This window comes from Sciurus carolinensis, chromosome 4 (genome assembly GCF_902686445.1).
Source record: "Sciurus carolinensis chromosome 4, mSciCar1.2, whole genome shotgun sequence".
In the NCBI taxonomy this organism is placed as follows: Eukaryota; Metazoa; Chordata; class Mammalia; order Rodentia; family Sciuridae; genus Sciurus; species Sciurus carolinensis.
Window position 1 is genome coordinate 162,050,628 of NC_062216.1, and position 16,430 is coordinate 162,067,057.

The 16,430-nt window shown below is 32.8% G+C and overlaps 1 protein-coding gene across 3 annotated transcripts in view; it reads right to left on the bottom strand.

Annotated features, from left to right (window-relative positions):
• Positions 1-16,430, bottom strand: part of Cry1 (cryptochrome circadian regulator 1) — a 75,665-nt gene that overhangs the window by 7,247 nt on the left and 51,988 nt on the right. For all 3 annotated transcript variants that reach the window (XM_047548746.1, XM_047548747.1, XM_047548748.1), the window contains exons 2-10: positions 12,557-12,665; positions 7,860-8,002; positions 4,623-4,807; positions 4,100-4,188; positions 3,114-3,254; positions 2,721-3,032; positions 1,444-1,595; positions 1,104-1,306; positions 904-999 (exon numbers count right to left, since the gene is read on the bottom strand). In XM_047548746.1, coding sequence (XP_047404702.1) covers positions 904-999; positions 1,104-1,306; positions 1,444-1,595; positions 2,721-3,032; positions 3,114-3,254; positions 4,100-4,188; positions 4,623-4,807; positions 7,860-8,002; positions 12,557-12,665 — 1,430 coding nt within the window. The remainder of the gene's footprint in view (positions 1-903; positions 1,000-1,103; positions 1,307-1,443; positions 1,596-2,720; positions 3,033-3,113; positions 3,255-4,099; positions 4,189-4,622; positions 4,808-7,859; positions 8,003-12,556; positions 12,666-16,430) is intronic.

Genomic DNA, 16,430 nt, shown 5'->3' on the forward strand with positions numbered 1-16,430 from the left:
AAAGGTGAATGCTTCTATTCCTTTCTCCCAGAACTCATAAAATATAGGCTTTCATAATGATGCAGAGTATTTCTGAATTCAGAAAGATTCAATTTTTAAAAAGATTTTATTCTTAATTTAGAACATGTGTTTTTTTAAAAAATAAGTATTTCCAAAATACTCTCTTGATTTTAATCAAACTTAGCCTCATGCAATTTCTGGTTAGGTTTTAGAAAACTGATACAATGATTCAAATTTTCAATATATACTAACTTCTTTACATTATTAATATCACATATATTTAGAATGTATGCAATAACTACACACAATTCATATAGAAGATTATCACAGATGAGGCTTTGTAAGAAGAACCTCATGTGCCAAAGGACTAGAAGTCCTGTGCATGTATATGGTCAATCTTTGGCTCTGCTCACAGGGCTACTGACCTTCTTAATTACCTTATTACTGATGTGCAGTTAAAGAGAAAAAAAAAATATTGAACATTTGGAAAATATGAGATTTGAGTTTCATTTTACCCTTAAAATCAATCTCCTGGTTGGAAGTACAGTTCAGTGCTACCACACCCAGTGCCTAGCATAGCTGGCTGTGGATTTGATCCTGAGCACCACAAAATAAATACATAAATGAAAAAAAAAAAAAAAAGATCTCATTTGGTTTGAAAGACGACCTTCAATGTCATCTACTCCATGTCTGCTACATGTAATGGTATTTTCCATCTTTAAAATGTCACCCCTGGTGTGAGGGGATGCGTATGTGTATACATGTGTACAGAGAACCTATCACACTAATTTTAGGGATAGATTTTTTAAGGATAAAACCATGACAGCAGGATTCAATAAACAAAATATCTAATTATTAATTTCTTTGTTACTAAATACAGAAATTTCTGTACTTTTTACTTACTTCCACTGCTGCTACAACCTGGGATGTTTTCTCCAGGTGCATATCCCATGAGACCTCCATTCCCATTAGGATTAGAAGGTACAGAAGCAAGAAGACCTAAAGGGGAATAAATTTCCTATTACATTATGATCAAGATAAAATTCAAGGATAAGTATGTAAATATCTGTTAAAGAACAAATCAAAGACAGTGACTGACATACCTAGTCCTCTATATCGTGAGAGCTGCTGATAGATTTGTTTCATCCTTTCAATATTCAAACGACTTGCCTCAGCATGATTCACCATTGGTTTGGGATAATTAACTCCTATCAAACATTTGGCTACCTTCTGGATACCTTCTGGTGCATTCCAGGGATCATAGATATATTTTGCAGGGAAGCCTCTTAGGACAGGTAAATAACGCCTTTTGGGAGAGGAAAAAAATATTAATGAAATATTCTATCAGTAAACTATCACAGTTACTATCAACACCATTTAAGTGATCTCTTTACCTACTCCTTATCTCTGCTGCCCACTGAATAATAATCACCCTTAATTTACCTGATGTAGTCTCCATTGGGATCTGTTCTTCTACCAAAACCAACAGGGCAATAGCAGTGAAAAAACTGTTGGAAAAAGGAACTACAAGACAGCCACATCCAACTTCCAGCATTTATGCTCCAATCTGCATCAAGCAGTAATTCTTCAAATACCTTCAGAAGTAACAGTAACCAATTAGTATGCAAACACATAATTCTCAAAGCAAGTATTTTTGAGGTCACTGTAGATCAAAAGTCAAGTCAAAGAAAATCTAGCACAAAATTGTAAAACTAAACATTCCAAAGTTAGCTTCCTTGTGTATGTTCTGTTAGACTACTTCAGGAAAAGAAATGTATTGGTAAAATACATTTAGTAGACTGCTAAACAGAGTTTACTTTTTTGACCTTCGCAGTATTATTGTGGGGAGCATAAAAATTACTTGAGCCACTGATTTAAAAGAATAATAGGATATTAGGAAATAGAGAAAAAGCAGTAACCCGATTCAAGAAAGCAACAATGATAGCAAATAAAATCACTAACCAAAACTTAGATACTTGGTACATTGGTGTAGATAAAGGGCACACACTCAAATATAAATGCACCTTAGAAATGTGCTAGCATTATATAGATTAAATTTCAAATTCCTTGATTCAAAGTAAAATAGAATTAAAATAAATGACTTTAATATAAATTTATTATGTAGGGGCTATACATCTTCCTCCCGTACAACTCTGTACTAGAAAATAGAGGAGATCTGGAAAAAACAAAAATGATCAGAAATGGTCTTTGGATAGGGAAAATTTATGAAAGGTAAAATATATACGTAAATCCTGTTATATATAAGCACAAAATGTAGTATGCTTCACTTTACATAATAGAACTATTACCCAAAAGCTGTGATGTTAAACAGAGGTGAAATAATTTATATTTTAAAACTTATAATGTGAATTAGTTTCTTCTAAAAACTCTTGGGTGAATTCACTTTGTAACAGAAATTATCACCTATAAATACATCTGTCCAATAAATCCAGAATGTTAAATCTTAATAGTTCTCTTAACAGCTAGACTGGTTTAACACTACAATAATTTTAGGTTTAATTCATTTAACCAGTTTTCACCATTTTTCCTGTCTAATGTTACCATTCTACTCTCAGAATGTGTGCCTGTATTGTGGGGATTCTATGCATCCACACAAAAGCTAGACTGTAAATGGGTCTATGTGAGACAACTTCTAGGATTTTTAAAATAAGATATGAATTCCTTCAAACTATGACCATTCTACATTCTAGAACACCCACCTTCATTCCTTCTTCCCAACTTATCCACAGGTCACCCCGAGTGAGGAAACAAGCAACCGCATGTCTGGCTAAATGGTGAATCCAACCCTCCTGACGAAGCTGCGTCATGATAGCGTCAATCCATGGAAAGCCTGTCCGGCCTTCTGCCCATTTGGCTAAAGCCTCGGGATTCTTATCCCAAGGAATCTGAACACAGATGGGGTTTCCTTCCATTTTATCAAAGCGTGGATTATTTGTTGCTGCTGTATAGAAAAATTCACGCCATAACAGTTGCCCATAAAGAGAAAGAGGAGGAGAACTGTTCTTCTTTACCTATGATTAAAAAGTAACAAAGTATTATCAACAATTTTTTAAAAAGTATTTCAAAAAATAAGCTCTAATTTTATATAATACCTTTTTGTAGAGATCAGTTAGTTTGAAGTAAAAGAGTCGACATGACAAACAACCAAATCGGAGATAAGGACTGAGTCCAGTAGGGCTTGCAAGTAAGGAATTTGCATTCATTCGAGGTCTTTCAAAGTTTGCCACCCAAGCCTGAAAACACACAGGGAGAATTACATTTATCAAAACAGTCGTTTTAAGAGTATTCAAAATTGAGGTTTTTTAAAAAAATTATGTAATTCTTAGGGAATAACTTTTGTCAGTCACAAATTTGTTTTAATTAAAAAAAAAAGGATAAAAAAAGTGAGCATTCTTTCTTTTCAGTCATTTTGATTCAGCACACATGAAAAACTTTTGAATTCCCAGCACAGGTGGAAAACACCTTCAATCTGTATTTTTGACACTGAGGGAAAGGTGACATACGGTAATCCCCCCTTGTCCACAGTTTCATATTTCCAAGTTTCAGTTACCCATGGCTTACCATGCATGATCAAAAACTATTAAGTGGAAAATTCCAGAAATAAATAACTCATAAGTTTTAAATACATTTTATTACAGTAGGTTGTTATAATTATTCTATTTTATCATTAGTTATTGTTGGTAATCTCAAACTGTGCTTGATTTAAAAATTAAACTTTATCATAGGTATGCACGTATAGGAAAAAACCTGTATAAAGTTTGGGATCATTTGTGGTTACAGGCATCACTGGCGTCTTGGAATGTATCCCTTGTGAATGAGAGGGAACTTATTATAGAGTTCTATTCTATGTTCAGAGTTATGGTTACATGATATAAGCTTAGGTACAAAGAACAGAAGAGGGAAATGTAATTACTCAGTTGTTAACTCTCAAACAATTATGTTTGTGCTATTTTAACTATTTTTATCAATCCTTCTTTTCAACACTCTGTTTTTGTTTTTGTTTTTAAAGAGAGTGACATAATTTAAAATATGACAGTTTGGAAATATGAGCATGGTTATATGATCTAGATTATCATACTTTTCTTTCCAAATGCCTTTCCAAACGTGTAAGTGCTTCAGTTTCTCCTCCTGGCCACACTGCAGAGGATAAGCCATCTGTATCAAAACCTAAAAGAAAAGAAAGGAAGAGAAAAGAAAAATCCCTTATTCTTCTGAAATTAAAGTTTTTTTTTTATTTAACCATAATAATGAAGAACAAATTCCTCTGCAGAAATTTTGTAAGAACAGAATAAAAATGAACTGAGTACCTAGACAGGCCCTCACCTACAAAGGATATAATGGGTTTTCTATGCTTTAGGATGTACATCTTCATAGGTAACAACATCTCACATATTTATAGAATACATAAAGAATGTATATATTTATCACTTAGTTTATAATCACTTTTCCCTTCCTTCCTCCCCCTTCTTTCCTTTCTTCATTCTTTCTTTTCCTGCTAATGTAAAATACTTTATATGGCAAAATGAAATGAAGTAGAATTTTCTGAATCATTTAAGATTTACTAACTCTTAAGCTCCACAGTTATTGCGGTTTATGCTTACCTAGCTCTTCTAGTGAAGGAACTCCATACTTCTCATCATGGTCATCAGACAGAGGAGTTGTGCACTTTTCTATCACTTCTGAAGTAATCGTCTCTACTGGTATCTCCAGTGGTTCCATTTTGCTGATGAGAGTCTGAAATCTTTTATAAGTTAGAGGCGGTTGTCCACCATTGAGTTCTATGATCCTATTATATGAGAGTCAGTAAAATGCAATTAGTAAAAAATGACAATATATTTTGGTTGCTAAGTTCTGCAAAGTCTTAAAGTCAGAAAATAAAATGTATTATTTAAGACTTTTAGAATATTAGCTTCTCATATGTAACCAAAAAACATGTTCAAAAGGGTTAATTCATGTAAAAATCATTCTCTTTATTTTCTAGATACTGGCTAGGTAGCAAAAATATACCAAGACCATTAAGACAAATAATATTAAGAACTTATGAGTGAAAAAAACAATTAAGCAGTTAAATTAGCTTAAAGGCAAAAACACAAAAGTAATTCAAATGGATATGTAAAAAAATGAATTATAACACAACTTAAGGAATCTCTGGATAATAATAAAAATTAAACAATGCTGATAATTATATCAAGGAACAATCAGCAAAAAATAAATTTTGTTGTATAATAATAAGAGATTTACAACATGACATATAGGATACATACAGATAATAAAATAGTTACTATACTGAAGCAAACAAACAACTATAAGCTCACAAAAAAACCTTACTTATTTTGTGATGAAAGCATCTAAAATCTACTTATTTAACAAAAATCCCTAATGCAATATTATTTTATCAGCAGTGGTCCTTTGTTGTACGTTAGATCTTGGGACCTATTCATCCTACATATCTGCTGCTTTATATCTTTTGATCTACATCTCCCCATTTTCTCCAGCAAGTTTCATTAAGATTCTATATTATTGTGATGACAATTACTGAATTATTTGTTATTTTTTACTGTTTTTTTTTTTTTTTTTTCAAGACTGGGATGCTCTACCACTGAGCTACACTTCTACCCATTTTTATTTTATTTTGAGATCAAGTCTTGCTAAGTTGCTGAGGTTGGCCTTGAACTTGTGATCCTCCTGCCTCAGTCTCCCAAACTGCTGGGATTATAGGAGTGTGCCACCATGCCCAGTTTGTGTTCATGTCTTCATTAAAGATGTCAGCTTTTGTATCTATGTCACACAGAATCGTACCCCCTTATCTGTGATTTTGTTTTCCATGGTTTCGGTTACTCTTGGTCAACTGTGGTCCAAAAATATTGATTTGACTTCCCTCTTTACAGAAAGTGAGAGAGACCACATTCACAAAAATTTATTGCAATATAGTGTTGTAATTATTCAATTTTATTATTACTGTTGTAAATCTCTTACTATGTCTAATTTATAAATTAAACTTTATCACAGGAATGTATACATAGGAAAAAAATAGTATATATAGGGTTTGGTGCTATCCCTGGATTCAGGCAAATACTGAGGGTCTTAGAACATTTCCCCTTGAATTAAGGGTAGGACTACTATACTTAGGACATATAAGCCCCCAAATTCCAAGTTATTTGAGTACCTTATATATTTAATTCTAATCACTAATTGCCTCAAACGAGTCATACTTAAAAGAATAACTAGCTTTGCCATGGTACTTCAGATTAGATACTATTTTGGAGTAACTACTGTTTTTCATTATGGCAATTTGCTTAGCATTTGGCCTTAAATAAGAATTACAGGGGGGCTGGGGAGATAGCTCAGCTGGTAGAGTGCTTGCCTTGCAAGCACAAGGCCCTGAGTTCAATCCCCAGTACCGCAAACAAACAAACAAACAAACAAACAAACAAAAAGAATTACAGGGAACTCCAACGCTGTCATTTTATAAATGCAGAAACTCAAGCCTACCAGGAGGGTTCAGTAAATTAGTCAAGATCACATAACTGATAAATAGCAAATCTTAGTCTAAAACATAATGTATTTTTTAATAAATCATTTTAAAATTATTATCAACTGTGTGTACAGAAAATAATCATCAAAATTTCTCTGCTTTAAGTAAATTTCATTTTGGCTTAATATTCTAAATTTACACATAAGGTCATATGAATTTTGTTGACTGTAATGATACTCCAGTGGTATTAGTGAGGGTACTATAGATTATAAAATGAAAAACTTATAAAAACATTTTCTATATGATACATATAAATGATAGACTGCATATGATAAATATTCACATTAAACCCAATAAGCACTACTTTTATGTAGAACACTGAATCTCCCCACTTGGACGCTCCTTCTCTTACCCTGTTTGCTGCCTCCTTCTGATCAGCTCCCTAAGGTTAAGTGCACTGGTAAACTAGAACGCAAGTTTATTATAAAAGGATATAAGATTTTCTAAGTTTAGTATCAAGTAAGACCCTTGTCTGAATCAAATCATGATTTTTTTTATATAATCAGAGACATGTTTTTTACAGAATTAGTTTTATTAACAATACAATGTATAAATAAGTAAAATAACTAAAAAGGTAAATAATTGACATTTCAGTATTTGTAAGAACAACTGTATGTCATAAGTTTTACTTTAATAAGTTAACAAATCCCATGAACCTCCCAAAGTCACTGCATCTACTACTTCCTTGACTTCAATTTGACACAATTTTTGCTAGACAAAGCATCACCAGGGACTAGTGTTTCAAGAAACATACTTTTGAGAAATATGGTATTAGGGTACTGTTCAGAGGACTAAAGTTATGTAACATTATAGTATGTTCAATCTGCATTTGGACTTAAAATCTACATAAAAAGATGATGTATACATATGAAATAAAATAAGATGATCAGAAGATAAGTCAAGGTGATTTATGGCTATGCATCATATAAACTACAAAATTAATAATACTAAGAGCCATGAAAAGTCAGAACATAATAGGCTGAAGTAGTCAAATAACCTTCTGTAATAGTGTTAATCCCTGATAGTTTTGAAACTGAAGTACTGAGTGCTTTTACCTCATGTACACTGTCATTAATTTTGGTACTTGTTATTGAGTGAACAAAAATTGTGGCAACTAAATTAAATGCTAAAGCTTTGACATACATTCGATTCTCTCACAACTCCATGATGTTATTTTCAAATATATGTATTACTAGTTAAAATCTGTCTATGTACTTAATACCACTGCATACTTTAAAATGGTTGAGACAGTAAATACTGTTATATATATTTTCCTACAACAAAAACCAAAATAAAACCTTACTTGTCCAGGTCATATAATGTGTGTGAAATTCGTACAATGACTTCTACTCCAGCTTCAGTAGCCAGTTTCTTTATAGCTGCATCTCGTTCCTTTCCAAAGGGCTCAGAATCATATTCAATTGAAAGTTTAGTAATGTTCCATTCCTAAAACAAGAAAAAGGGGTAAACATGTATACCAGTTTTATAATTAATTTTTTTCTATCATAGCAATAAGTGGAAGGCTCAAATTCCACTTGAATTGGTATAAATCAAACTTCCAACATGCAGGAAGAAAATACACAATTTATCACCACAAGAATATGCAAACAGTGAATGTATCCTCACTAGAATCCAGGTATTGTGTGCCAGGCACTAATCAACTTAGCAATATGCTCAAAACCAGCTCTTAACACTAAATGGGTTTGTATAGCACTTTACTTTTAAAAATTACTTATAATTACATTATCAAATCCTCAAAACAACCCTCAGGATTTGGCGCTTTGGTTATGTCTGTTTTGCAGATAAGAGTAAAATTAGGGGCTTGTCCAAGTCCACAGAGAGCCAGAACACCTGAACTTACGCCTGCTGGCCTAAGAACTGGTCTTTAACAAACCTTTGGTAATTGCTATGGTATAAGCTGCTTTAGGTGAATCCTATAAATTCTGTACATTGTATTTCTATTTTCAGTTTATAAATGTTTAATATTTTCTTGCTATTCATTTTTAATTTTGTTGAAGTCAAGAATATAATTTGCAAGATTTCAGTCTTCTGCAGTTAACTGATACCTATTTTATAGCAAAGCATAGTCTTATCTTGGTGAATGTTTCCTGTGAATGAGAAATGTGTGTTCTGTAGTTCTTGGGTATACGGTTCTACAAATATCAGTCACATCAAACTGAGAGTGTTTTTCATATGAATTTTATCTTTATTAGTTTTTTTTTCTCAAAGGAGCATTCCCACATCCAATGGAAAGGTAGAGCTGTGAAGTGCTTGAGACCTAAGATTTGGAATTTGCACCATGTCTTCTTTGACACTTGTTCTACCGAAGTTATAGGGACAACCCAGATTCAGTGGAGTGGAGAAAAAACTCTTATCTTTTCATGAAAAGAGCAGCAAGATAATGTGGATTCAACACGCCACACCCAAGATATCTGCATGGTTCACTCCCTTATCAAATATCACCTTATGAGTGAGGCCTTCTATGATTTCATAGGAACTACCCTTTCCTTGCCTTAGCACTTACTATTTCACATTTTATTTTTCTCTGAAACACCTATCATGACCTGACATTGCATATTGACTTATTTGTTTATGATCTACTTCCTTCCCACTACAGTACCAGCTCTGAGAAGATAGGTACTTTATCTGTTTGTTTCATTTTTATATTTCTAGCACATTGAACCCCGCCTTGTACACAGCAGGTATTCAATTAATATCTGTGAATGAATTCTATGGAGCATGTGTCATGAGTAATAAAGCAAGATCCAAAATAGTTCAGAAAGCATAATATAAAAGTGATGCTGAAATGTTAGTGACTGTACATATTCTTTTATCCATTATGTGATTTTCAACAAAATATTTTATTATGTTTCAGTGTGCTCACTTCTAAGGATGTTAGCCACATATCTCTTGTGTTCTTGGATATAATGAAAATTAAAAAAAATTTAGGTATATATTCATTATGTATTCTCTAAAATGAATACTTCAAAACTTTTCAATAAAAGTTTCTGCAGGGAAAAAAAAATTTCTGCAGGGCCTTTCTAGGGTATGACCTTGGTAACTTTACCAGTCTTGTGCCAAATATGGAAGATGCAACATTTAACTGTATAATAATATATGTAACACACTCACAATTACAGGCCATCAAAGTTTTGCCTAAGCTAGTATCCTACGCTGCTTGGTAATTTTTTTTCAGGAAAACATGAAAAGAGTTAAAAGAAAAAGTCATTTTGTCAGCCTACATTAAGCCATAATTTAACTTAGAAAAAAAACCTCACAGAAAACACATCATAAGTTTATTAGACATATATGTGTGTACATGTGTGTATAAAAATGCTCTGACCCATTTCTAAATATATCAATATAAACAGAATGAGTTCATATATAAACTGAGTTCATATGATAGAAGAAAGATGAATACTAGAGACATCAGTACTAAAGTTACTATCAGCTGTTTCAATAAATTAAAGGCAATATTATCAGGTTTAAACCCATTTTACCTCCAATGTGGGAAACAGGATTGCTTATTAAAAATTCTCATTATTTGCTGTATAATAAAACCAGACACACTAATGTGAGTCAGCTAGTTACTGACAAAAGAATCTTCTCTCTCAGAAAACATGTGGGTATGGGAATTAGGTGTGGGCAGGAGAATATCTTTTATTTATTCACTTCTTTTACTGGTACATTTATATATAGTAGAGGGATTCAACATTACATATTCATACATACACATAACATAATTTGGCCAATTTCATTCCCAGAATCTTCCCTTTTTTCTCCCCTTCTACACTGTACAGAGAAGAGACTTACTTTTAACTATATATCTTTCTAGAACTTTTTTTTAAAATACATGTATGTAGTACCTTTCAATAAAAAGTAAAAGTCAAAACATTAATTCAATAAAAAAGAAATTATCCCTATGGCTCTAGACAGAGTAAATAAATCTGAAAGGAGGTTTTCATAAATATCATTTTTCTATTATAGTTGAAGGAAAATCAGAAGAAAATAAGTGCTCTATGTGTATGTACATATTCATGTACTTGTGTTTTATATCCATGTTAAAATCTATGCCTCTCTGCCACATTAACAAGATAGGAAATAATTTAAGTGCATAAGATAGTGTGACACAATAATATGCTATTTTGGGCAGAAGAAATCTCAAAGAACACAAATAATGTGCTGGCTTGAAAATATTTATTCAAAAACAGGTAAATAGCTGCACATGGTGGTGCAATGCCTGTAATCCCAGCTACTCAGGAGGCTGAAGCAGGAGGATCTCTAAGTTTGAGGCTAGTCTGGGCAACTTAGTGAGATTCTGTCTCAAAATAAAAAATAAAGAAAACCGAGGATAAAGCTCAGTAGTAGAACACCCCTGGGTTCAATCCCTAGTACCACCACAAAACAAAACCAAAAAACTCCCAGGCAAATGGAAATGTTATTTTATAGCAACTAAAATCCTCTTAGGATTCATTTTACCCATACCAAATAGATTATTTATAGGACTGAAACAATTGAAGCAATTATCCACACACAGTTTTACACTTGTGTGTTGTTGATAACCAATTATTGTTTCTGGGATGCTTTCTTATCAGAACTCTTCATATATCAGTTAAATTAGAATGCCACAAAGTTCTTAGTAGTGAACAATCTTTAATGAATGTCAACTCTTCACTAGCCAAAATTGATACATTAGCCAAATACTGACCATTTAATGTTTCTTTCCTACCATCAAGTGAAAGGCAAGGGCCAGGAACAATGTGGCATGCCTGTAATCCTAGTGGGTTCGGAGGCTAAGGCAGCAGGATATCAAGTTCAAAGCCAGTCTCAGCAACAGCAAGACACTAGCAAACTCAGTGAGACCCTGTCTCTAAATAAAATACAAAAAAGGGCTGGGGATGTGGCTCAGTGGTTGACTGTCCCTGAGTTCAATGCCTGGTACCCCACCCACCACACACACAAAAAAGAGAGAAAGGCAAGGTAATACCTATTCTCAGTATTAGGGACTTCATTCATAGAAAGAAGTGGTTCTTTTCAGTATTAGAAACAGAAGTATTGTTACTCTGAAAGTATAATGAATCAAATAGCTCCAAGAAAAAGCAGATTAAGTATTTAAGAAATCTAATGGTAATAAATAGGAAGGGAAAAGTAAAAAGAAGAGTCAGGAAAATCAGTCTCTGATCTTAACACTTCCATGAACTAACTGTATGCTCTTGGGCAACTCATTTAATCTTTCTAGGCCTAATTGTTTCATCTGGGGAAAAAAGGGAGAAATAACCAGGAGATGGTTAATATTCTACGAGGTTTTAAATAAGGTTTTTAAAAACTACTACAATTTTATATTATTGGTAAATTATCAATGTGTATAAAACCTAGACCCAGAATTACCCCACAAACATACTGGCACATATGAGCAAAGATATGTAAATGTGGACAGAGATGTTTACTGGCATTATCTTCATTAACAAGAGGCCTGTGGGGGCAAGGGACTAAATGGTTAGTAAAAAACTAAAGAAATCATAGTACATCCACACTAAGGAACACTATGTGGGGCCTTTTAAAAGATTGAGGAAATAATATGGAACAATCTCCAAAATATGTGTTTATATGAACACAGTATGGCTTGGAACTGCGTACACAGTGCTCTCATTTTGGGTTTTTAAAAAGGGAACAGTAACACATGGGGATACATATAAATACACACATATAAATTCTTGTTTATACAAAGAATATTTCTAATTGGACACGCAAGAAACTGATGGTAGCTTGCTTCTGAAAGGGGAACTAGCAGTTAAGGTAGAAGAAAGATTTAACTTTTCATTTTAAACTATCTTTCTACAATGTTTGATTTTACCAGGTGTAACTTTTTCATTAAAGAAAAATGTCACACAATTTTTACTTAAAAATACTTGTATTCCTCATACTTTATCCCCAAAAGCCTTATTTGCCAAATATATTCTTTGACAAAGACTGTTATTTTATGTAATATTTGCGAATTACCTTGAAAAGCCTGGGAAACACGTCTGCTGGTTGTCCACGAATCACAAATAGACGAGAATTTAATTTTCGTAGATTGGCATCAAGATCCTCAAGACATTGAAGCAAAAATCTAGAGAGAATACAAAAATTTAAAAGAATATACATTTAGAAGTGTTGCAAAATCAGGTTATTAAATAATTTGAAATGTAAATTCATCATTTTATTAATACCCCTTTCGGATATAGAAATCACCATGTCCAGAAACAATAGTTTTTTTAAGTTATAGCACAAGTTTCCTAATATTTTAATGCTTTCCTGAACCAAATCACTAATTTCCATTAAATAAAATTATATACACAATATAAACAAAAATTTGTGAAAATAAAAATTATGCAAAGATATAGCAAAGCAAGTAAATGAATTACTTTCATTATTTAAACTTGAAGTAACAAATTTCCTATATAAAAATAACTTCACATAGAAAGTCTACCTTGAAAAATCTAGAATATTTTTTACTATGGAAAAATGGAAATATCCTATTGAATAAGTAAGTGAATAATTTAAGAATATAAATACTAGGGGTGACTGTAATCTAAGATAGAAATTATAATACTTATTTTCATGTTTCTAATCTAAAGAAAAAGAAATTAATAATAATTAGATGCTAAATTATGTGGTATTAACAATTGACTATAGAGAATACCAGGTTTGTTTGTTTTGTTTTTTTTTTTTTTAAAGGTCTCATGGAACAGGTGGGGCTACATTTTTTTCAATGAAGTAAGTACTAACAAGGTTTACATATGGCATATATCTGGGAGAATTCTGAGGCAGTACTAGAAGATGGCTTACTGTGTATCTTCTAGTGTGATGAAACTGAGCATTTCCCTAGAACAAATTTAAAAGAGGTCTACCCTGGAATGTTCAGGTTCATTGTTTGCTTCATATTAATTTTCATGTAGGTTCTGTTCCTTTCAGCTTATTTCCTTTCCAGCTTCTTTTATGTTTTTAATCTTAAGGTTAAACATTTTTCTGCCTTTTCACAGGCCACATACTCATTGAGAAGAGTGGTTATGTCTTTCTTGAGAGAAGGAATGGTAAAGATGCAAGGAATGATGTCCAATACAGTAACCAAAAGACGCGTGTACCCATTTAAATTTAATTAAAATTTAAAATCCATTTGCTCAATTACACTAGCCACACTTCAAGTCTTCAAGAGTCACATGTAGAGTTAGTAGTTACTGTATTAGCACAGATGTAGAATATTTTTATCATTGCAGAAAGTTCTACTAGACAGTATTGTTCTAGAAGATTCTCAGTCTAGATCATCTTGTTCCCTTTGCCCAATCTGATCCCATCATTAAAAAAAAAAAGTTCTGATTTTTTACAACTGTAGTCATTAATGTCATAAGTATACTAGTTAGCTGACACTTTTCCACTTCAGGAGTCAACGTCTCTAGAGCTTGGAGAGTCACATTCACTCAAGAGAATGTGAAAGACAATCCACTATTTCACCTTAGGAAGTTTCATAGATCATCAAACAAACAGGAAACAAACCTTTCTGTCCCCACCTTTATATTTATCACATCCCTTTTCTCTTTTGGTTTGGAGTCACCTCCCTAATACCTAATCCCCAGCCCATTCCAACACTACCAATGTGTAAGTACTTTAGGGGAGAAGACTTTTGTTAGATGCAGAGCAATATATGAATTTCATAAAAATTATTCACAACTCTGAATATGTCATATGTGGTGATATTTATTGGAAAGCATCTAATTTTATATATTTGCTTATTAACGTGACAATTTTTGTTTTTGTTTTGAGATGGGGGTCTCACTATGTTGCCCAGACTGGTCTCAAACTCTTGGGATCAAGCAATCCTTCCACCTCCTCCTCCTGAGTAGCTGGGACTACAGGTGCATGATACCCCACCTGGACAGCAAGAGAATGATTAAACCAAAACTGAAGAAGCTGAATGAACTAGCTTCTTAAAGTTTGCTTAAATTAAAACAGCATAAAACTAAAACATCCTAGAGAGATAATCCAAGGCAAAGATAATCCCCAAATCTTTGTTATCTCATTAGTTTCACCCTGTTTATCTGTACTGGTAATAAGTAGCAAAAGTTCACATTCAACCTTTTGGTGGAATGTTTCTGTATGGTATGAGGTAAGAGGAGAAAAGCAAAATATCAAAAGAACATGATTAATTCATTAACAATTGAGTGTGGATTTGCTAATAATTGGTCCTTTATTTTCCCTTTCTTATTTGTAGGCTGAATAAACAGCCTTAATACTTTTCAATGAACACTATATGAACCAACAAAATGTTGGACAGAATAACACGGACTGAAGTAATGTGCTGCAATGGACAATTTTGCAACCTAAGAATTAATTTTGTTTTGGCACTTCATAAAGCAATGAATAGTAGCTGTATTTAACTATGGTGCTTTTCTTCCAAATTATGATGTTTTCTTCCATGGATGTTATAATTTACCTCTCCAGTTTCACATAAAAATTACAGGGTAAAGTGAACTCAAATATAGGCACTTTAAACAATAACACAGGTACTTTATACACAAATATCTCTATAAGAAGAGAAAAAGGAAAGAACAAAGTAGAACAAACTGTGACACTGTCCTAGTGTCTTTTGTGTCTACTCATGATGATGTGTGCATAAAAATAGTAACTGGAAGGATACTTACAAGCTATTAGTAATATCTACCCTTGGGGAATGGAAGTTTTGAGTGGAGTAGAAACGCACTTTAAAAGCATTTCATAAAAATTTTAAATTGATAATCAGCATACATTTCTTCAAAGAAGAACAAAAATGTATCTATTGTAAGCCTGGTTTAATACATGCTGAACATTGTTTCCAAGCAAGACATACTTCTACGGCACAAAATTTCTTAGTATTCTATTGCACAGATGTTCCATAATTTAACAAGTCCTTCAATTGATTCTGAAAAGTCCTTTTTCCTCACCTGTAAAAATGGTACAGTAATAAAACCCATCTCAGAATTTTTATGAAAACTGAATAAATTAACATATACGAAGCTCTTAGAACAGTGTCTGCTTGAGGTAAACACTATTATGTAAGTGTTATTTATTGCTTTTTAGTTCCTTCTTTACCCACTTCTATTCTGCCTACAGTAATTCTAGTTATTATCTCTTGTTCGATTTACTGCAATGCTTTAAAATTGATCTGACTACTAACAATCTCTGTCCACTGTACTTCATTTTAATACATGATACCAAATGTTTGTGAGGCACACTTTCCTGTATAAAGGTCTTCAAGACTCACTCCTTATATAATAAAAAACAAATTATTTTCTTGACCACTAACCTAGGGTTCCAGGTTCATTTCTCCTCCACTCCAAACTGGTTCTCTTTTCCCTATACATTCAGTCTCCTAGAATTCGCTCCATGACCTTTCCTCAGCCTGGAAGGCCTTTGAAAATTTCCATCTCTTCAAGCTCATATCTTGCAGAGTCTTCAGTTTTACACCTGAAAGTAATTTCTCTACCCTCTGAATTGTCAAGGGACAGTTTCCCTCATCCTAGATAAACTTTCAAATTGTACCTCATATTATAGCAATACTGTGTGTGTGTGTGTGTGTGTGTGTGTGAGTGTGTATGTGTGTGTGTGTGCTCTACACATATCATCTCCTCCTGATGGATTTCAAATTGAGTATCTGTGATTGATTTTTAATCTTTGAGTTTTCTTAAACTGTGTTTTGATTTACATATTTGATAAATCTCAAAATGTGCCTTGTACAATTTGTTGAAAAGATCTGAAATAGAGATTATATGATCTAGGTTTGTCTTCTATAACTATGAAAGAATCAGAAACAGCAATAAAATCACTAAGTAAAATCCCCCAGCACTTGATAGATATTCAT